The sequence below is a fragment of the Hemiscyllium ocellatum genome, chromosome 2 (assembly GCF_020745735.1).
Source record: "Hemiscyllium ocellatum isolate sHemOce1 chromosome 2, sHemOce1.pat.X.cur, whole genome shotgun sequence".
In the NCBI taxonomy this organism is placed as follows: domain Eukaryota; kingdom Metazoa; phylum Chordata; class Chondrichthyes; order Orectolobiformes; family Hemiscylliidae; genus Hemiscyllium; species Hemiscyllium ocellatum.
Window position 1 is genome coordinate 858,166 of NC_083402.1, and position 23,783 is coordinate 881,948.

Genomic DNA, 23,783 nt, shown 5'->3' on the forward strand with positions numbered 1-23,783 from the left:
AAATCCTTACATCAGTCAGTAATACCCACAAGACAACCCCCAGCCACTCCCTCACAGTCACATGCCACTCAAGACACAATGCAGTGACCACATCATTTCTAGAAACAGTGTCATGCAAATTATCCTTTAATGGTCAAATGTATTGTGAGTTGCTTTTTTTAACTACAGGGAGTAGTTGAAATTCCAACTATAATATTCTTATTGATTTCTGAAGAGGGGCTGAAAATGTAAATAGTAAGAGATTACCATATAATTGGCTTTTGAATAACTAGCAAATGGCTCTGAATGCCAAGAGATGGGAATGTAAAATCTTTTACGTTTTACCTGTAGAACACAGGCATCCCACCCTAGCCTCGGAACATCCCATTTCCTGCAGGTCAGCAGAGCAAATTAACTCTTTTTAATATCTCACCTGGCTTTCTATATTCTCCCTTCAGAATCTCAAACTTTTCCCTTCCTATGTATACTTGGCCAGTTTTTCTTAGTTTAGAAAGACTCAAATTCAGCAGCAGAAGTCTTGGAATGATGAGAATTTTGTCAATTTAAAATGCTAACTAGGGTGGGAGTTGAATTACAAACTTTAGATTCATTTCACTTAACAGAAAATTTTTGAATATTTGAAACAAGGAAAGATGTAGATTTGCAATTAGTTTTAGATAGCTTTAGGTAAAGTTGTCAAATATTGGCCCTCTACATTTAGGTACTTCCAACCTAGCTAGAATCTGTGAAATAACTGGTACTGATGGACTGACTTTTTTTGTTGCAGCATCTGGGAGATGTGAAGTGAGACTGGCTGGGAACTAGACTGAACAGTCTGTGTAGACACGATCATTTCTACAACTTCAGGATGAATGGGGATATGCCTCATGTTCCCATCACCACACTTGCTGGGATTGCTAGCCTCACTGATTGTAAGTACTGAATTTTATTGCTTATCCATATATTACAGGCTTATGAAAGTCTTCAAGGTTTGTGAGAAAGTCTTGTCATGTTGTGTTTCTATAGTATGTATTCTTACCAGCCCATAGGACTGCTCTCAGAAGACTAGTGGTGGTTTAACCTGAGGATTACCATGCCTTGGGCAAAGTGGAAGTTTCATGAAAGTCCATGGTAGCTTCAGACTGTAGGGAATTGAACCTATACTGCTGGTATCATGCTGGATTGCAAACCAGTTATCCAGCCAATGGTATTAACTGTCCTCCCCCAGAAATTTGATAGAGTGGAACTTGAATTTTGCTGAAAATAAATCTGTTTTGACAAAGATTTTTGTCTTGCATTTATTAGAGGACTTTTCTCAAGAATGCAGATCTTGGGCAGGAAGACAATGTGCACAAATGATCCGTTTTTCAACTTCAAAATTAAAATGGCTGTTACCCTGTCAGGGCAGTTCTCCTGACTGATCAGGCAACTTGCCTGATTTGACATTTAAACAAAGTATGACTGTTAAAAAATAAATTAGCATAAATGGACTTTTTATTTAAGTTCAGAGAAAGTTCACTGGGATGATTCCTGGTATGGAGGCATTGTCTTATGAATAATGGTTAGTTCCTCAGTGGAATTTAGATGAATGAAAGGTGATTTTAGGATTCTTGACAGGATAAATAGAGGATTTTTTTTCTTATGGGCGAGCCCAGTACCAGAGGGCAGAGTCTTAAATTGGCACGCCTTAATTCTAAGACTGAGATGAGGAGTTTCTTCTCTGCTTGAGTGTTTGAAACTCCTTGCCAAAGAGAGCTGTGGGGGCAGAGTCCTTGTGTATCATTAAGATTGAAATAGATACCTGATCAGTAGGGGAAAAACCAGAAAAGTTGTCTTAAGGACTGACAGATCAGCCATGATCTTATTGAAGGGTGGAGCAGGCTTTAGGGGCCAAAAAGCCTTCTCCTGATATTATTTCCTGTGGTATTATAGGTGCATTCTCAACACCAATCTCTACTGATCAGAGTTCACTGCTGAACCAATCAGTGCACCTATCTTGTGCATATGAATATTAGTTTGCCTATTCATTCTTGCAACATGTTCTGATGACTGCGAGGAGAAAAGCTTCAATAGGTTTCTTTCGTCAGCAATATTCAAGTTTATATAGGCCATATTTGACCCATGACTAGTTCTGAGGTTGTGGAGCAGTACCACCTAGAGGCCTTTATCATGTGGGTTGGCACAGTGACTCAATGACTTGCACTGCTGCTTCACATCACCAGGGTCTCTGGTTCAATTCCACCGCCGGGCGACTGCCTGTGTGAAGTTTATACATTCCTGTAGTGTGCGCGTGGATTTCCTTTGGACCTTCCTTCCACACACCAATAATATGCAGGTTAAGTGCTTTGCCATGCTAAATTGCTCATAGTATACAGGGAGAATTTATAGGCCCCCCCTCCAGTGTGGAAACAAGTATTCAGTCTGTCAAGTCTACACTCGTCCTCCAAAAGCCTTCCCTCTCCAACCCAGTCCCCAACCCTATCCCTGTAATCCTGCATTTGTCATATCTAATTCACTTCACCTATATATTGCTGGACACTGAACAATTTAATGTGGCCAATCCACCTAATCGGTACAGTTATTTATTCAGAATCATAGAAGATGTATCACCCATCAGTTCTGTAATTAGTGTATGGATAAAACAGTACTTTGCATCAGAATGTTGGGGTGGAGTGTGATGGCTGAGGGCTCACTTAAGATTTACAATTACCCATCCTTAAGTATTTTGGAGGTCTAGATAAAGATTGGTGAGGTGATTCAAAGTAGTGAGTAAATGTTCCTAAATCTAACACGTGTGAAACTTTAAACACACCATTGAGATGTTTTTTTTTTGTAGATTTAATTTATACAGATCAAGACCCATGTCCCTTGGGGTGATTTGCTAAAGGAGAGTTGGGCAGGTTGTGGAGTTTGCATGAAGAATTTGCAGAAGACAGTCCTACATGAAGAAATAGTAAAATATGAAATGCTTTAAGTGCAAGAGGAAAATCAAGAAATTCAAAGTTATAAAGCTGAAAATAATACAGTAATCAAGCAGCATCTCTGAAGAGAGAATAAACGTTTCACGTCTGACACAACAAAAGTGAATTTATAGAGTCAGAGACTCAATGGGTGACACGGTGGCTCGGTGGTCAGCACTGCTGCCCCTCAGCGCCAGGGACTGGGTTTGATTCCAGCCTTGTGCAACTATTTGTGTGGAGTTTGCACGTTCTCCCCATGTCTGCGTGGTTTTCCTCCCACAATCCAAAGATGTACAGGTTAGCTGAATTGGCCATACTAAATTGCCGCATAGCATTCAGGGAAGTATGAGTTAGGTGTATTAGTCAGGGGTAAATATAGGTTACAGGAATGGGTCTGAGTGGGTTACTCACCCTTGACAATTTCTCCTTTGAATCCTCCCAGTTCCTCTAGTATGGGCCCCAGCAATGCCTGTCTCTTTGTTGGTAGGTATAACAGTCCATCTTCCGTAGTTACACCGGCACCACTCCCCACCTCTTCCCTCCACGACATTGATGACTGCATTGGTGTCACCTCATGCTCCACCCGTGCTTAAATTCACCAAGACCATCTCCATTAATGACGACCGACTTGACACTGACATTTTGTACAAACCCACTGACACCCACAGCTACCTGGATTACACCTCTTCCCACCCTACCTCCTGCAAAAATGCCATCCCGTATTCCAATTCGTCCACCTCCGCCGTATTTGCTCCCAGGAGGACCAATTCCACCACAGAACACCAGATGGCCTCCTTTAGAGATTGCAATTTCCCTTCTCACGTGGTTGAAGATGCTTTCCAACGCATGTCATCTACATCCTGCACCTCTGCCTCAAACCCCACCCCTCCAACCGTAAGAAGGACAAAACACCCCCCGCCCCCACACCCCCGGTCCTCACTTTCCACCCTACCAACCTTCACATTAACTGCATCATCCTCTGATATTTCTAAAACCTCCAAACGGACCCGACCATCAGAGATATATTTCCCTCCCCACCACTTTCCGCAAAGACCATTCCTTCCGTGACTACGGTTCACGCCCCCCAAACAAACCACCCTCCCATCCTGACACCCTCCACTGCCATCGCAGGAATTGCAAGACCTGCGCTGACATCACCTCCCTCACCACCATCCAAGGTCCCAAAGGAGTCTTCCACATCCATCAAGGTTTTACCTCCACATCCATCCATGTCACTTATTGTATCCATTGCTCCTGATGTGGTCTCCTCTATATTGGGGAGACTGGAACACCTCCTTGCAGACCACTTCAGATAACATCTCCGGGACACCTGCACCAATCAACCCCATCACCCCCCCTGGCCCAACGTTTCAACTCACCCTCCCACATGCAGGTCCTGGGAGGGCTGCCTCCACCGCTGCTCCCTCACCACCTGACGCCTGGAGGAAGAATGCCTCATCTTCCGCCTTGGAAGACTTCAACCCCAGGGCATCAATATGGACTTCACCAGTTTCTTCATTTTCCCCTTCCCCCACCTTACCCCAGTTCCAACCTTCCAGCTCAGCACTGTCCCCATGACTTGTCCTACCTGCCAATCTCTCTTCCCACCTATCCACTCCACCCTCCCCTCTGACCTATCATATCCATCCCCACCCCCATTTGCCTATTGTACTCTTTGCTACCTTCGCCCCAGCCCCACCCCCCATTTATCTCTCCACATTGGAGGCTTCCTGCCTCTATTCCTGATGAAGGGCTTTTGCCCGAAACATCGATTTTTCCTGCTGTGCTTTTTAGATCAGAGTGGTGCTGGAACTGTGGTTTCCAGCATCTGCAGTCCTCCCATTTGCCTACACTTCAGAGGGTCGGTGTGGGCTGGTTGGGCCGAAGGGACTAATTCCACACTGAAGGGAATCTATTCTATTAGATGTACAGCATGGACACAAAAGACAAAGAAAATTTACAGCTCAGGAACAGACCCTTTGGCCCTCCAAGCCTGAGCCGATCCAAATCAACTGTCTAAACCTGTTGCCCAATTCCTAAGCATCTGTATCCCTCTGCTCCCCACCTGCTGAAGCATATGTCCAGACACATCTTAAATGAATCTACCGTGCCGGCTTCTACCACCTCTGCTGGCAACGCATTCCAATTGCCCACCACCCTCTGCGTGAAGTACTTGTCGCATATATTCCCCCTTGAATTTTCCACCCCTCACCTTGAAAGAGTGACCTCTCATTATTGAATCCTTCACCCTGAGGTAAAAGCTTGTTTCTATCCACCAGGTCTATACCTTGCATAATTTTGTAAATCTCAATCAATGCGCCCCCCCCCCCCATCTCCATTTTTCTAATGAAAACAAACCTAACCTACTCAACCTCTCTTCATAGCTAGCACCTTCCATACCAGGCAAATCCTCGTAAACCTTCTCTGCACCCTCTCCAAAGCGTCCACATTCTTTTGGTAATGCGACGGCCAGCATTATACACAGTATTCTAAATACGGCTGAACCAATCTCTTGTACAATGTTAACATGACTTGCCAGCTCTTATACTCAATACTCCGTCCATTGAAGGTAAGCATACTATATGCCGCCTTGACCACTCTATCCACCTGTGCAGCAATCTTCAGGATACAATGGACCTGCACTCCCAGATCTCTCTGCCCATCAACTTTTCCCAAGGCTCTTACGTTCACTGTATAATTTGCTCTAGAATTTGTCTTGCCAAAATGCATCACCTCACATTTGTCTGCATTGAAAACCATCTGCCGCTTTTCTGCCCAACACTCCAGTCTATAGAGTGTAGGTTTGCTCACTGAGCTGTAGGTTTGATATCCAGATATTTCATTACCTGGCTAGGTAACATCAGTGGCGACCTCCAAGTGATGTGAAGCTGTTGTCTCCTGCTTTCTATTTATATGTTTGTCTTGGATGGGGTTTGTGATGATGTCATTTCCTGTTCATTTTCTGAACGGTTGATGTTTATGGTGTTGTGGTTGGAGCGCCAGGCCTCTAGGAATTCTCTGGCATGTCTTTGCTTAGCCTGTCCCAGGGTAGAAGTGTTGTCCCAGTCAAAATGGTGTTTTTTTTCCCTCTGTGTGTAGGACTATGAGGGAGAGAGGGTCGTGTCTTTTTGTGGCTCGATGGTGTTCGTGTATCCTGGTGGCTAACTTTCTTCCTGTTTGTCCTACGTAGTGTTTGTGGCAGTCCTTGCATGGAATTTTGTAGATGACGTTGGTTTTGTCCATGGAATGCACTGGGTCTTTTTAAGTTTGTTAGTCTTTGTTTGAGAGTGTTGGTGGGTTTGTGTGCTACTAGGATTCTGAGGGGTCTTGCTGTCATTTCTGAAACTTCTTTGATGTATGGTAAGGTGGTTAGGGTTTCTGGCTGTGTTTGGTCTGCTTGTCATGGTTTATTCTTGAGGAATCTGCAGACTGTATTTTTTGAGTATCCGTTCTTCTTGAATACGTTGTGTAGGTGGTTCTCCTCTGTTTTCCGAAGTTCGTCTGTGCTGCGGTGTTATGTGGCTCATCTGTCTATATCCTCCTGTATTCTCCAACAGTCCCTTATACTTTCTGCTACTCCATCAATCTTTGTGTCATCTGAAAACTTGCTGATCATACCAACAGTGCCCTCTTCCAGATCATTTATGTATATTACAAACTACAGTGGCCCCAACACTGACCCCTGTGGAACACCACTGGTCACCTTTCTCCATTTCAAGAGGTACCAGCCTCCACCACTTCCTCTGGCAGCTCACTTCGTACATGCATGAAAAAGCTGCCCTTTTTATATCTTTTCCCCGTTCACCCTAAGCCTATGCCTTTTAGTTCTGAATTCCCTCCACCCCAGGGAAAAGACCCCTCCGTCTCTGATGCTCCAGAGCAAACAGCCCTAGCCTATTCAATCTCTCCCTATAGCTCAAATCCTCCAACCCTTGCAACATCCTTGGAAATCTTTTTCTGAACCCTTTCAAGTTTCACAACATCTTTCTGATAGGAAGGAGACCAGAATTGCACGCAGTATTCCAACAGTGGCCTAACCAATGTCCTATACAGCCGCAACATGACTTCCCAGCTCCTGTACTCAATACTCTGACCAATAAAGGAAAGCATACCAAACGCTGCCTTCACTATCCTATCTACTTGCGACTCTACTTCCAAGGAGCTATGAACCTGCACTAAGATCTCTTTATTCAGCAATGGTCCTGAGGACCTTGCAATTAAGTGTTTGAGTCCTTCTAAGATTTGCTTTCCCAAAGTACAAGACCTCACAGTTTAGGGAAAGGTGAAGTGCAAGAGACTTTTTGGTGTCGTGGTGGAACAGTCACTGAAGGTTGGTGTGCAGGTGTGGCTGGCAGTGAGGAAAACTAATGGCATGCTGACATTCGTTGTGAGAGGATTTTAATATTGAGTAGGGCTGTCTTGTTGCAGTTGTACAGGGCCTTGGTGAGGCCACATATTCGGTATTGTGTGCAGTTTTGTTAGTCTAGTGTGATGAAGGACATTCTTGCTATTGAGGGAATCTAGCAAAGATCCACCAGAGTATTTCCTGGAATGACAGGACAGACATATTAAGAAAGATTGGGTCATCTGGGCTTGTGCTCACTGGAATTTCAAAGAATGAAGGGGGATCTCATAAAAACATAAAATTCTGATGGGACTGGACAGGCTTGGTATGGGAAGAATGTTCCCAACGTTGAAATCCAGAACCAAGGGTCACGGCCTAAGAATAAGGGGTAAGAACAAACAAAGAAAATTACAGCACAGGAACAGGCCCTTTGACCGTCCGAACCTATGTCGATCCAGATCCTCTGTCAACAACTGCTCCCTATTTTCTAAAGATCTGTATCCCTTTGCTCCCTGCCCATTCATGTATCTGTCTAGATACATCTTAAAGGACACTATCATTCTCTCCTCTACTATCTCCCCAGGCAATGCATTCCAGGCCTCCTCCACCCTCCTGCATAAAGAACCTTGCATGCGTATCTCTCCTAAACCTTTCCCCTCTCACTTTTGAACTCTTGACCCCTAGTAATTGAGTTCCACACTCTGGGGGGAAAAAGCTTCTTGCTATCCACCCTGACTATACCTCATGATTTTGTAGACCTCAGTCGGGTCCCACCATCAATCTGTCTTTTTAATGATAATAATCCTAATTTATTGAACTTCTTCATAACTAGCGCCCTCCATACTAGACAACATCCTGGTGAGCCTCCTTTGCACCCTCTCCAAAGCATCCACATCCCTTTTGGTAATGTGGCAACCAGAACTGTACGCGGTATTCCAAATGCGGCCGAGCCAAAGTCCTGTGTAACTGTTGCATGACTTGCCAACTGTTATACTCCATATCTCATCCAGTGAAGGAAAGCATGCCGTTCAGGACTGAGATGAGGAAGAATTTCTTCATTTAGTGTTATGAACCTGTGAAATTCTCTCCTACAGAAAGCTATTGGGTCAGTTTGTTTGATATATTCAAGAGGGAGCTGGGCATGGCCCATGCAACTAAAGGGATCGATGGTTGGTTATGGAGATAAGGCTGGAGTGGGATACTGAAATTGCATGATCAGCTATGATCATGTTGAATGGCCTTGCAGAAAAAAAAGTCCAAATGGCCCTCTGCACCTCTTTTCCATGTTTATGTTACTTGTTAAAGAACCAGAATGTTAATATGCAGTAGTACAGCAAGAAATCAGGAAATTTAATCGGTGATGTTTTATTTATTGTGCAAGGAATTGAACGCATGAGTAAAATGGTTATGTTCTAGTTATACTGGGCATTGATGAGGTACTAAAGTATTGCGTGCAGTATATAACATTATACATTAAGTACATTGATATCATGTTAAAGGCAGAGTTAAGAGTGTGGTGTTGGAAAAGACTAGCAGGCCAGGCAGCATTTGAGGAGCAAGAGAATCGCCATTTTGGGCATAAGCCCATCATCAGGAATACTTATCCTGAAACGTCGATTCTCCTGCTCCTCTGATACTACGAACTACTGTGCTTTTCCAGCACCACACTCTCGACTCTGACCTCTAGCATCTGCAGTCCTCACTTTCTCCGCATGTTAAAGGCAATCTGATACCTGGAATAAGCAGATTATTTTATCTGGACAGGTAAGGCATGTATCCTCTGGAGTTTGAAAGAGTCAGAATTGACTAAATTGAAACACAAAATCATGAGGGGACTTGATTGGGTGAATGTTGAAAGGATGGTACCTCGTGGGAGAATTTAGAGCAATTGTTTGAAATTTTTTTAAAAAAAGAGGCTTACCCATTGAAAGCAGAGGAGAACTTTCTTTTTGAGGCATGGTTGTCTTTGGAATTCCCTGCCTCAAAAGGCAGGGAATGCAGAATCTTTACAAATTTTTAAGGAAGAAGTGGTAAAATCTTGATTACCAAGGGTATGAAGTATCGTTTGGGGTGTGCAGGAATGTAGAATTTAGCTTAAAATCAATCGGCCACGACCTTGTTGAGTAATGGAACAGGCTAGAAAGGCAGAGTACCCAACTTCTGTTACATGTTCATATACGAGATTCTTTTGTGGCATGTGGTTATTGCTGACTGGCCAGCATTTATTGCCTGTCCCTAAGTGCCTTTTGAGAAGGTGTTGAGAACTGCCGCCTTAGACCACTGTGGTCCAGACCACTGTGGTCCAGACCACTGCTGAAAGCAGCTCCATGATGCCCTTAGGGAGGGGATTACAGAATTTTCACTCTGCCACAGTGGGCAGATCACCACCAAGGCCTCCATAATTTCCTAAACAATCTTCAACAGAGCCTTGGAGTGTCGTCTATCTGGTCCGGGTGTTTTATCCACTTCAGACCTTTCGGCTTCCTCTGCATCTTTTCCTTAGTGATGGCCACTACACTCTCTTATCCTTTGACTCTTGAAGTTTTGCTAGTGTCGTCTACCATGAAAACTGATGTAAAGAGCAAACAAACCATTTCTTTGTTCCCCATTAATACTTTTCCAGAGGTCAAATGTCCATTTTTGCCTTTCTTTGACCTTTTTATGTCTTTTTAAAAAAATTCTGGCAAATTTCCTTTATATTATTAGCTAGCTTACCCTCCTATTTTATCATCTTCCCTTATTGCTTTTTCAGTTGTCTCTGCTGGATTCTAAAGACTTCCTAATCCTCTGGCTTGTCCTTGAGAAAAGGTGGTGAGCTGTCTTGTTGAACTGCTGCAGACCTGGGGTGAAGGTATATCCATAATGCCATTGGGAGGGAATGCTAGGATTTTGATTTACAACTGATCGGTTTCTAAATCAGAATGAAGTGTGAACTGCAGATGGTGGGAATCTCACCTGTGCATGTCATACCAGAAAACTGCAGATATGAGAAACTTCAACTTCAGAGGATAGATTCGAGGAATTGGGACTGTTTTCCTTGGAGAGGAGGAGGCTGGGATGACATTTGATGGACATTGTCAAAATCGTGGGAGGGCTGAAGAGTGTAGATGGGGACCATAAAAAGCATTCTATCTGGATGCACCACAACTTGGTATAGCAGCTGCTCTGTCCAGGACTGTAAGAAGCTACAGAGAGTTGTGAACATACCCAGTCTATCATGCAAGCCCACCTTGCACCATTGACTCCATCTATACTTCCTGCTGCCTTGGAAAGGTAGCCAACATAATCAAAAACCCCTTCCACTTCAGTTATCATCTCTTCCAATGTCTTCCGTCAAGCAGAAGATGCAAAAGCTTAAACATACTGACCAGCAGATTCAAGAATGGCCTCTTCCCCGCTGTTATTAGACTTCTAAATGGACCTTGACTTTCAAATTTAATGTTGATCTCGCTCTTTCTCTGCAGCCATAACATTGTATTCCTCACTCTATTCTATTGCCTTCTGCACTTTGCATGGTATGATCTACCTGTACTGCATGCAAAATAAAACTTTACACTGTACCTAGATACATTTGACAATAGTAAATCAAAATCAAGCTGCTTCCGCTTGTAAAATAAATCCGTATGAGAGGGCATAGCTTTGAAATGGTGTGTCTGTGAAGCAAGGATGATGAGAAAAATATATTTTGCACATAATGAGTTGTTAAGATATGGGATGCACTGCTTAGAAATATGATGGCAGCTTCAATTGAGGCATTCAGTAGGGTGTTGATGATTATTTGAAGAGTAATGGGGTGCACATTTGTGGAGAAAGGCAGTAGAATATATTAGATAATAGAGTTGATGCAGGCATGATGGAGTGAATGGCCTGTTTTTTGCATTGTAATTTTGATTCTAAGTTACAGGCCATTAAGTTTAACATTGTGGTCAAGTCAGAGATTGAAACAGGCCCTCTGACTCAACTGTCTGTGCTGACTGGTTTCCTAAATTTAACTGGTTTATGCATATCCCTTTAAACATTTCCTGTTCATGTACCTGTCCAAATCTTTAAGATTGTTATTGTAACTGCCTCTACCACTTCCTCCCTCTTATATAAGAAAGTTGTCCTTCAGGTCCCTTTTTAAATCGTTCCCTTCTCATCTTAAATCTGTTCCATCTAGTTTTGGACTCCCCTATCCTGGGGAAAAGGTCTTGGCTATTCAACTTATCCATGCACTGTTGTGATTACAAACCTCTATAAAGTCACCCCTCAGACCCTCAAGGCGAAAAAAGTCCTAGCCTCCTTATAACTCAAATCTTCCAGTTTTAGTAGCATCTCTGTAAACCTTTGAGAGTCTTGCATGTCAGATTGGTTAAGAAGCTAAGAACCCATGGGATACAGGGCAATTTGGCAAGCTGAATTCATAATTGGCTTAGTGTCAGGAAGCAGAGTGTGATGGTCGAAGTTTTTTTTGTGATTGGAAGTGCCATTCAGAGGCATATCACAGGGTTCAGTTCTGGGATCTTGCTGTTTGCTGTGTACATTAATGTCTAAGACATGATTGTAGGGGGTTTGGTCAGCATGTTCATTGGCATGGAAATTGATGCGCTAAATAGCGAAGATGAAAACCTGAGACTGCAGGACATTACAGATGGGTTGAACGATGTCAAATGAATTTAATCCTGAAAAGTGAAACATGCATTTTGGGATGAAAGGGAAAACACAGTAAACTATTTTATCCAAGGAAGTGCAGAGGATGAAAGATCTTGGTATGGATGTACACTGATCCTTGATGACAAGTCAAGGAGGTAAGGTGGTTAAGCAGGCATATGGGATTCTTTCCTTCATAGTCAAGGTATTGATTGTCAGAGCAAGGTGGCTCTGAGGCTGGAAATAAACGTTTGTCGAGACACAGCTGGACTACACAGGAAGGATGTGGTTGCAAAGGAGATCCCTAGAATGTCGCCTACGCTGCAGCGATTCAGCTATGAAGAGAGACTAGATAAGCTGGATTTTTTTTTCTTTGAGCAGAGAAGGCTGAGGAGGAATGTGATTGAGATGTATAAAGTTCTGAGGAGCATAGCTGAGATAGATGGAGGGAAACTTTTCCCCTGAGAGGAATCAATGAATACTGTTTTAAGATGAGAACCAGGAGCTTTTGAGGGGTGGGGGGCAGGTTTGAGGAAATTTTCACCCAGAGGATTGTGGGCATCTGGAACTTGCTCCCCTTGAGACATTTAAGTAGTATTTAAATGAGCACTTGAAACGCCATAGCGTACAAGATTACAGACCAAATGTTGGAAAATGGATTAGCATGGATGCTTGATGACAGGAGCAAAGATATGGCTGAAAGGCTTCTTTCCATGTTGTAAAAACTGACAAGGTAGTGTCCCACAGTCAACTTCACTGTCCAACAGTTTGGGCGGACTGTTAATAAGTGACCCAGGGAGAGGAGGTAGCTGATTAGGTGAGTAAGTTTGGGTAAGTAGTTGGACCATTCTGTATCACGTGTACTTCATGGAGAAATTTGTAAAGTAAAACACTTTGACTTGCTGTCAAATCAGAAAGTAGTCAGGATGAAGTGCCTTCGAGACCCAGTGGGAAAAGGAGTGGGTGGATCTAATTGGGTTGTTCCCTGAGCAGACTCAGTGATTTGGCAAAATGCATTATCGGCAGAACTTGCCAACAAGCACCAAGACATCACTTAGTTGGTGAAAAGGACATTACCTTTGCGATACTCCTTGTATGATCCGACTCTCTCTGCCACTGCACTCCCTCTCCTCCTGGAATGTGCCTTTGCAAAGAAGGTTTGGAGAGAGATACAGTAGTTTTTGTCAAGGTTCATCCCAAGTAGTTCAGTGATACAGGACTCTATGCTGTAGAGTCTGTTCCCTGCCACTCTTGCTGAGACACATATCAACGATCAACTTGGTGAAAGGCGCCCTTCGGTCTTCCTGAAACTTGCAGCGCAAAGACTTAACCTCACATCCTGGCATGTTGTAAGGTTCGGGGCTATGTACTGAGGGACACATTAAAGTTGAGACAGCTGCTGCCAAGGCACAGTGGGGGGTAAAACTATCTTTTGGTCAAAGTATGGTGATTTGTTCAGTTATTGGATCCTCTTTGTGTGTCTATCGTATGCAAATAGTACCATACGTAAATCAAAATATCTTTGGGTGTGTTAGCACTGTGTAAGGAAAGTCAAGCCTCCGTATTTGTTTGTTCTCTATATGCAAAAACTGTGCAGAACTGAACTGTTTTAGTGACCAAGAATGTATATAAAGGTCATTTATGAATAAAGTTTTTTGAAATAAAAAAAGTTGAGCTCTCCTAAAGAGACACTATAGGAGCAGTTCCTTCAAGCCTGCTCTGCCATGATCATATTTGATAATCCAACTCTGTATTCTGTTCCTGCTTTCTCCCCATATCTTTTGTTTCATTTATTTTTATGAAATCTCCTTCTTGAAAACATTAAAGGCTTTGACTATCAAAGGAAAGGAATGATAAGGTGAAGTGACAAGGGAGGTGGAACATCAAGTCAAGAGGAAGAAAAGCTTACTTAAGGTTGATGAGGCAAGGATCAGACTGGGCTCTAGAGGGTTAGATGGCAACCAGGAAGGAATGGAAGAATTGATTTAGGAAAGCTAGAAGGTGGCATGAAAAAGCTTTAGCAGGTAGGATTAAAGAAAGCCCTAAGGCATTCTACACTTGGGTGAGGAATAAGAGGATGACCAGGGTGAGTGTAGGGCCAGTCTGGGATAGTGGTAGGAACTTGGACCTGGAGTTGGAGAAGGTAGGGGAGGCCTGTAATGAATACTTTGCTTCAGTATTCACTACTGAGAGGGACCTTGTCATTTGTGAGGACAGCGTGAAACAAACTGACTTGCTCGAACAGGTTGATGTTAGGAAGGAAGATGTGCTGAAAGTTTTGAAAAACCTAAGGGTAGATAATTCCGCTGGGCCAGGCGGGATATACCCAAGGTTACGACAGGAAGCAAGGAAAAAATTGCTGCGCTTTTGTTGATGATCTTTGTGTTCTCATGTCCATTGGAATAATGCTGGATTAGTCGAGGGTGGCAAATGTTATTCCCTTGTTCAACAAAGCGAACATGGATAATCCTGGCAATTATAGGCCAGTTGATCTTAGGTCTGTGGTGGGCAAATTATTGAAGAGGATTGAGACCAGATTTATGATTACATGGAAAACCATAGTTTGGTTAGAGAAAGCATGGTTTTGAGAAGGGTAAGTGATGCCTCACAAGCCTTATTGAATTCTTTGTGCTCAAACACATTCATGAAGATGTTGGTGTAAATGGATTTTAGCAAGGCGTTTGATAAGGTTTCCCATGGTAGGTTCATTTAGAAAGTAAGGAAGCATGGGATACAGGGAAATATGGCTGTCTGGATACAGAATTGGCTGGCCCATAAACAGTGTGATAAAACATGGAAAGTATTCAGCCTGGAGCTCGTGACCAGTGGTGTTCCGCAGGGATTGATTCTGGGACCACTGCTCTTTGTAATTTTTGTAAATGACTTGGATGAGGAAGTGGACGAGTGGGTTAGTATGTTTGCTGATGACACGAAGGTCGGCGGAGTTGTGGATAGTGTGGAGGGCTGTTGCAGTTTACAGCAGGAAATTTGACAGGATGTAGAACTGGGCTGGTACGTGATAGATGATGTTCACACCTGGAAAAGTGTGAAGTGATTCATTTTGCAACCTCAAATTTGAATGCAGAATACAGGGTTACAGGCAGGATTCTTGGCAGTATGGAAGAACAGAGGGATCTTGGGGTCCAGGTCTGTAGATCTTAAAGTTGCTATCCAAGTTGATAGGGTTGTTAAGACTTACGCTGCTCGTTGGATGCTGCCTGAACTGCTGTGCTCTTCCAGCACCACTGATCCAGAATCTGGTTTCCAGCGTCTGCAGTCATTGTTTTTTAGTTGTTAAGGCTTATGGTGTGTTGGCTTTCATTAGCAGAAAGATTGAGTTTAAGAGCCATGAGGTTATGCTGTAGCTCTGTAGATCCCCGGTTAGATCACACTTGGAATATGTTCTCTTAAAATCTTAACAAAACATCAAAATTAAAATGCACTCTTTTTTTGTGACCACTCTGCATTTTAAAATATAGCAAAGATATTTTAATACAATACAATACAGGAAAGGCTGAGGGACTTGAGGCTGTTTTCGTTAGAGAGAAGAAGGTTGAGAGGTGACTAAATAGAGACACACAAGATAATCAGAGGGATAGATAGGGTGGACAGGGAGACCCCTTTTCCAAGTATGATGATGGCCAGCATGAGGGGGCATAGCTTTAAATTGAGGGGTGATAGATATAGGACAGATGTCAGAGGTAGTTTTTTTTACTCGGAGTAGTAAGGGTATGGAATGCTTTGCCTGCAATGGTAGTAGATTCGTCAATTGGACAAGCATATGGATGTACGTGGAATAGTGTAGGTTAGATGGGTTTTCGATTGGTATGACAGGTCGGTGCAACATCAAGGGCCAAAGGGCCTGTACTGCGCTGTAATGTTCAATGTTCTCATCTGGCTAAAGCATGACAACTGACACAATTGTTTATTTGAAACTGGCATTGTAGAATTTCAAACAAATCAGGGGCTCAAGGTACTCAATCAAATTTGTTTTAAGGTTACATGCTTGATAAGGACCTAATGTTGTATAGTATTAATGTAAAAACAAAATCTGCCCTATTACATAGCCCACTAAACATTATTGAATTGAGATCCTACTTCAAATAAAACAAAATCGTTATTTTGTTTTCTGATCCAGTATTTTAACAGTCCAAAATACTTAATTATCAAACACTTTCAGTATGGCACAATTTATATTGAAACTTACTTTTTCGACCCAAATATTAATAAATCCTTGATTTCAACACTTCTCATTTTTTTTTGTATATACGCTCGATGAAGTTACCCTTACAAAAAGGGAAAACCCTTGCAGTGGACCACAGGGCACAGCAGCCCACGCCACCACCTCCCAGAACAGACTCGTCTGGTCGAATCCACAACCCGAAAACGGAGACTCCCACAACAAAAACCCAGGCACAGGTTCCCGGCTAGTTAACGTACTTTACTGTTGCGATGTGAGCAGACTGGCTCCGTTTTCTCTCCCTTTTCCCGGTGATGCCATATTGCCCTAAAAGTACTTGTAAGGGGATGTGTACCGCCAAATTTTGTTGAGATATTTTTCTTTGAAGTTCCTGGTTTCTAACTTTTAAAAACTATTTTCCAGAGCCCCAAATCTCACATCTGTAGCCTTCACATCCACTTCAGGGACCTGACCTTCGCTTGGCGGATTTCCCCTCTTAACAACGGGTCTAAGGCAGGGTGATAGAGACAGGCACAGTAAATATCCTTTCTCTTTTTTTTCCCCCCTTACTCTACTCTATAATGTTCTGGAGCCTCGAACCTTACCACTAGAGGACTTTAACCCTCTTTTACCTAGGGGATGAGGGCTCGACTGAGAGCGATTCAAGTAAATCTTACTTCGCGGGCCCGTCCGTCTCAAGCAACCAGCACTCGGACCAGCATCTGCAGTCATAGTTTTTACCTCTTTTACATCACTTATTTAGTCCACCTGGAAGCTCCATCTATTTTGGAATCCCACCGTTGCCACCAAATGTTAAGTTCTTCTTCCTAAGGTCTTTGTGCACTTGGTGCAACTGCAACACACCAACTTCTGTGAACAACAACCAAATTTTATTAAGCACAGCACAGTACAGTACAAGCTGTGGAGAAACCCTGAACACTCCTCACCATGCTTGCGAGGTGTTTCCAGGGAAGCGCTCTGAATAAAGGAAACAGTCCTTCCTTTTGCAGAATCTTTACATCATAGTTAGTAATGCCCAAAGACACCCTCCTCCCCCACACCATCCCCAGTCACCACCTCATAGTGGCATGTGACTCAAGATAAACTGCAGTGACTGACTCACCTCCAGAAACAATGTAATGCAAATCATTCCTTAATGGCGACATCTGGTGTAAATTGTATTTTTTTGTAACTAAAGGAGAGTAGTCAAATTCCAATTGTAATGTTCTTATTGATCTCTGAATTGGGGGTGATGATGCAAATTTTCTTACAATCTATCTGTAAGTCAGAGGCATCCCACCCAACCCTCAGATATCTAATTCCTGCAGGTCAGCAGAGCAAGTTAACTCTTCAGTATCCCACTACGGTCTTCCTGATTAGTTGTGGCTGTGGCTTAGTTTTGAATCATAGAATCCTAGAATCCCTACACTGTAGAAACAGGCCCTTCGACCTAAAGGTCCGCACAGACCCTCCGAAGAGTAACCATCCAGACCCATTCTCCTACCCTATCGCTCTATATTTACCCTGAACCCTAACCCATACGTCCCTGAACACTATGGGGTCAATTCACCTGACCTGCACATCTTTGGATTGTGGGAGGAAACATGCGCACGCGCACACACCTGTGAGGCACCGGTGCTAAGCAACTGTGCCGCCCCATCTGTTCTATTAATTTCATTGATTACTTTAAAGGAAGGCTTTCCCCAGCATATACTTGACTGCTTTCTGTTTTTCCTCCTTGCAGTTCTGTTAATTATTATGCTTCTCTGATGTTGATGAATACCTGCTCTGCTTCTGTTCCTTTGTGTCTGGTCTCCAGTTTCTTGTTGCTATTTGAATCTCTCTGCTCCCACTCATTTTAAAAAGAGAAGTCCTACTTCCTGTGATTAGTGACAAGGAAGAAAGACCAGAGGCAGAATGTGCTTTTAGGAGCAAATTACTGCAGGTGCTGGAATCTGTACTGAGAACAAAAATGCAGGAGATCATAGATTAGTCAGTGTCCATGAGAGAAAGCAAGCTAACATTTTGAGTCTAGATGACTCTTTTCTGATTGCCACCATTTCGTTTTGTTTTCAGTAAAATATTTTTTATAGTATTAGTTAATTTCATTTTATATTGCATTTGGAGAATCAGAGGATAACCATCTACTTGTTTAGTTGACATTCTGCCAATGATGCTTTTTATTGCTTTGTATTGTGTATTTATGTGATGTTGCACTTAGCAGTTCAAATAGTTTGAAATCAAAGAAGTCTGTAAAGAATGAAAACGATCAAAATAAATGAACAATTGAAATCCGTGTTTAATTCTCAATGTCTTTGAAGAAGCTTTGAAAATATGAAGATTTATATGCGGGAGAGAACACTCATAGAGCAGGCTGCTGAAGCTCTTTTATAAAAATAAAAAGTGAGCATTGGGAGTTCCCCAACGTACACTAGTATGAATAAAATTCCATATACTTATTAATTTTGAGGATCTCACTTGCGAACTTTCTTTCATACTTGTGATTGGATATTTATAATGTACAGAACAACCTCTGTTATCGGAACGTCAATGATCCGATTTCAGATTATCCGAACAGGATGTCAAGGTACCGTAAAACCACTATCCAAACAATCAGCTATCTGAACAAATACTTCCTGCCCATCTTGTTTGGATAATTGACGTTGTTCTGTACTGTGTTCTGACTTAAATACAAATCAAGTTCTACTTGGGAATGGAACCTATTCATAACTCGGGGGGACTTTCCTGTGTAACAAAACCACATCGACTTCAAGGCTTAATTTGAGAGAAAATTGCACCATAGAGCAAGAGTACAAACGTTTAGCAGGGAGCAATGAAAGTAAAAGTCAATTGAGTAAGGTTACCTGAAAGCACTACAGTTAAAAATTAAAACTAAACAAATGTGTATTTTATGCAAGTTAAGAGTGTCAAAGAATAATGTGAAAAAAGCCAGGTTGGGGCAATCAGATACAAACGAATTGCAATTGAGCAATGATGAACCTCGCTTAGGGGTCTGAATTGGTTTCCTCATATCTGCACTTTTGTTGTGAGAAACTGGATCTTCTGAATCTGTTTTACTGGTTGATTAGCAAGATCATGGGGAGTTCCTTGGGAAGATACTCACCGTGCCATCTCCAGCATAATTAGGAATTTGAAATAAATGCTGTCCAATGTCCACAGTCCATGAATGAATTTAAAGAAAAATGCAAGAGACAAATAGTGATGCAGGAAAAATGTGGAATTGGGAGAGAAATTCCTGTTGTGTTTCATCCTCTGAAGAAATGCTTTGCAAGTAAAGATTGTCTTTGATTTCTCTCTTCACCATGGAACATATGTTAGTTCAGGTGGCTTTTGTAAAACTTAATTAGTTTTAACCCATCCAATATTTCAAACACTTTACCGGTCATTGACTTAGGCAAAATCTACTTCCTCTTACCATGTGTAAAACCCTTTCTGGTGCCAAATTAGGGGCTAAATGTGTGCCTTTTAATTACTAATTGTTTTGACCCAGGCTGGAGAAGTGTATTGTCACTGTTGTCCCACTGCTCCATTGACGATGTAAAATGAAAATACCTTTCCCATTTGACTGATTAAATACCTCATCAGGTATTAAAGAACATCAAACAACCATGCTATTAAAACACAATTATTGGTTTGCTATCAAAATAAAACTTATTTAATGAAAATTCAATAATTGCTTAATATACAAAGTGTAATCTGGAAGTAGAAATGCTTAACTCTCAATATCCTCAAAACACAAGCATTTTACTCTCTTCAGAAAATGAGAAAGAAATGAATTTGTTTAGAGATTTGCTTTCTGAAAGAAAACATCTTAGACTGACTATGCATGATGATCTCTGAAGCTATGAAGTCTCTCAGAAATGTAATCTTGAGATATTCTTCAATCGCTGTTTTTAAAGGAACAAATAGGATTCACTCTGAACTCAATAAGAGGGTTTCTTCTCAAATGAGTGGTATCCACTGGATACACGTTCCTAATAGGCTTTTCTCCAAATGAACCATATAAAATGAGAACCTGTTCAAGCAGATCACTCTAAAGAGCCCAGTAGTTATCACTGGTCATGAAATATGCAGGGAGACAATGCAATGTGAACTTTCAGTAATGTTTTTAAAAGCCAGTTAAGGTATTTGCATGAAACATTAATCCATCCTTTCATAGTCCTTTAAAACATGACTTCTCCAAGCAATACTCCATACAAACCATTCTGTTATAACGTGTGTTTCATCAATGCAAATTTGCTGTAACATGACTGATGAATGAGGAGTGCTGTTTCTAAAGCATAAACTTTTAAATATTGTTGGCAAGCCAAACGTTGTTTCTAAAGTGTGATTTTTCTAAAACGGAATTTACACAAGAACAAAACATTGCATTATAGAAGAGCTGACTGTAATTTGCCTATTATAACCAATTTCCTGTCTTTATGATAGATTTCCTATTTGGACATCAGTTTAGATCTGTTTGGAGTTCTGATAGCATTGTGAAATTTATGTCTAATTAGCAAGTTTGTAGAACATAGAACAGTACAGCACAGAACAGGCCCTTCAGCCAACGATGTTGTGCCGACCAAATTTTGTTTGCATAAAAATGACCGTGAAGGATAGAATCAGAATTTTACCGTATAGGAGGTGGCCATTTGACTGTGTTTGCACGAGTTCTCAAGAGTTACCTAGGTACTCCTGCTTTCCAGCCAAACATTGTAGCCCTTTAACTTCACTTTCAAATATATATCCAATTCTCTTTTGAAATCTCCTATCAAGCCTGTGTCTACCACCACAGGATTGTCCTGATGCTTATTTCTGAAAACTAGATCAGCTGTGTAATGTTTAAATTACAATCAAAAGATACATGTTTAATTGAAAACTTCACATTTCTGGTTCAGAAGTTAGCCAGATATTGAATGACTGGCTTTGTTCCACTAGAGGGAGTGTGAACAAAATGCAAAACATTTTTGTATCTAGATAACTAGATGCAGGTATTTTAGGCTCATCATAAGAATCAGCAAATAATTTGTGTTGCAGACGTTCGTCCCCTGTCTAGGTGACATCCTCGATGCTTGGGAGCCTCCTGTGAAGCGCTTCTGTGATGTTTCCTCGGGCAATTATAGTGATTTGTACCTGCCGCTTCCGGTTGTCAGTCCCAGCTGTCCGTTGCAGTGGCCGGTATATTGGGTCCAGGTCGATGTGCTTAATGATTGAATCTGTGGATGAGTGCCATGCTTCTAGGAATTCCCTGGTTGTTCTCTGTTTGGCTTGTCCTATAATAGTAGTGTTGTCCCAGTCAAACTCATGTTGCTTGTCATCTGAGTATGTGGCTACTAAAAATAGCTGGTCATGTCGTTTTGTGGCTAGTTGGTGTTCATGGATGCGGACCATGAGCTGTCTTCCTGTTTGTTCTATGTAGTGTTTTGTGCAGTCCTTGCATGATAACAAGGAAAAGACAAACACGTAACCTCAACACCAAGGAGAGGAAAGCACTAAAAGCACTAAGAAACGATAAGAACATAATCATACTACCAGCAGACAAAGGCAGAATGATGGTCATCCTGGGCAAAACAGAGTATATCCAAAAAGCACAACAACTACTTGCAGATACCAACATCTACCAAAAGAGGGAGTTTGACTCCACCCCACAGCTCACCAATAGGATAAACAATGCTGAGGAACCTACAAAAAAAGGACAGATAACCAGGTTTGACCTACAGAGAATGAAACCTGAAAGCAACACCACCCCCCAGATTCAATGGACTACCTAAAGTGCACAAACCAAACATCCCACTCAAACCCATAATATCACCACCAGGGACACCATCACACACACTGGCTAAAGAACTACAGCAGAAACTGAAACACCTGATCAGTGGATCCAGACCATCTATACAGTCAACACAGGAATTCGTGGACATCATCAGGAATATACACCATAGACAAGGAAGAAACTATGGTCTCATTTGATGTAATGGCACTGTTCACCCCTATCGTCAAAACCCTAGCCAGAGAAACAATAGCCAACCTGCTGGACATACAGAACAGATAACAAGACGGGGAACCTGTCAACAAAGACTGCATACTCAAACTGCTGGACCTGTGCCTCACAACACCCTTCACATTCAACAACTAAATATATGAACACATCAACGGCGCATCCATGGGCTCACCCATCTCTGGACTCCTAGCAGAAGCGGTAATGCAAAGATTAAAACAAAGTCTTACCGCAAATTCAACCCAAACTCTGGGTCAGATATGTAGATGATAACTTTGTAATAATTAAAAACACAGAAATAGAAAACATACACCGGATCATCAATGCCACACTCACACGAATCCGATTCACTAGAGAGGAAGAAAAAGACAACCAACTCCCATTCCTAGACGTGATGGTACAGAGAACACTGAACAAAGAATTCATCACAAAGGTATACAGGAAAGCCACACACATAGACCAAGTCCTAAACTACGAAAGCAACCACCCCAACACACACAAGTTGCATCAAGACACTGTTCAAAAGGGCCACAACACACTGCAGTACACCAGAACTGCCAAAAGAGGAAGGAGAACACCTATACAATGTATTCGCCAAAAACATAACCCTGCAATTTCATCAACAGATGCCTAAGGGAAAGACAGCGGAATGAGGACATGCCACAACCCAAAGGACTAGCCACACTACCATACATCAAAACCATTTCTGAACTGACAGCCAGACTACTGTGACCACTAGGACTCATAACAGCACACAAGCCAACAGCCACTCTCAGACAACAACTCACCAGAACAAAGGACCCAATACCCAGCATGAGCAAAACCAATGTAGTGGACAAAATCCCATGCAAGGACTTCACAAAACACTACATAGGACAAACAGGAAGACCGCTAACGGTCTGCATACATGAACACCAACTAGCCACGAAACGACATGACCAGCTATCCTTAGTAGCCCTACATGCAGATTACAAGCAACATGAATTCGACTGGGACAACACTACTATTATAGGACAAGCCAAACAGCGAACAGCCAGGGAATTCCTAGGGGCATGGCACTCATCCACAGATTCAATCAATAAGCACATCGACCTGGACCCAATATACCGGCCATTGTAGTGGACAGCTGGAACTGACCACCGGAAGCGGCAGATTCAAACCACTATAAATGCCGGAGGAAACATCACAGGAGGCTCCCAAATACTGAGGATGTCACCTAGACAGGGGACGAAACGTCTGCAACACAAATTCCCAGCTCGACGAACAGAACCACAACAATGAGTACCCGAGCTACAAATCTTCTCCCAAACTTTGAATCAGCAAATAAACTTGCTGGTTTGCACACTGACATTTAATCTGCATAAAGCAATAGGAAGTGACGAAACAGACGGAGTCTTATCTGAAGAAAGTTAGCCTTGCATAACTCTGTACTGCATCACTGTCAACATAAAACCACATTTAGGGTCACATTCCATTTTATTTAAGTTGACCAATTCACTGGGGTGGCCGTCAATTTAAAAACAAAATGCAGATGCTGGAAATTTGAAACAAACAGAATTCTGGAGAAATTCAGCAAGTCAGGCAGAATTTGTAGAGAGAGAAAAATAGTTGACGTCTTGAGCCCAGTATGACTCTTCAGAACACTGGCTATCTATTTATTTGAAAATGGATAGCTTTCTGAAAAGTGAT

At 42.2% G+C, this 23,783-nt stretch overlaps 1 protein-coding gene across 3 annotated transcripts in view; it reads left to right on the forward strand.

Annotated features, from left to right (window-relative positions):
• Positions 1–23,783, forward strand: part of nipbla (NIPBL cohesin loading factor a) — a 529,062-nt gene that overhangs the window by 79,043 nt on the left and 426,236 nt on the right. For all 3 annotated transcript variants that reach the window (XM_060834051.1, XM_060834059.1, XM_060834067.1), the window contains exon 2: positions 767–911. In XM_060834051.1, the coding sequence (XP_060690034.1) occupies positions 848–911 (64 nt within the window). In that variant the 5' untranslated portion in view covers positions 767–847. The remainder of the gene's footprint in view (positions 1–766; positions 912–23,783) is intronic.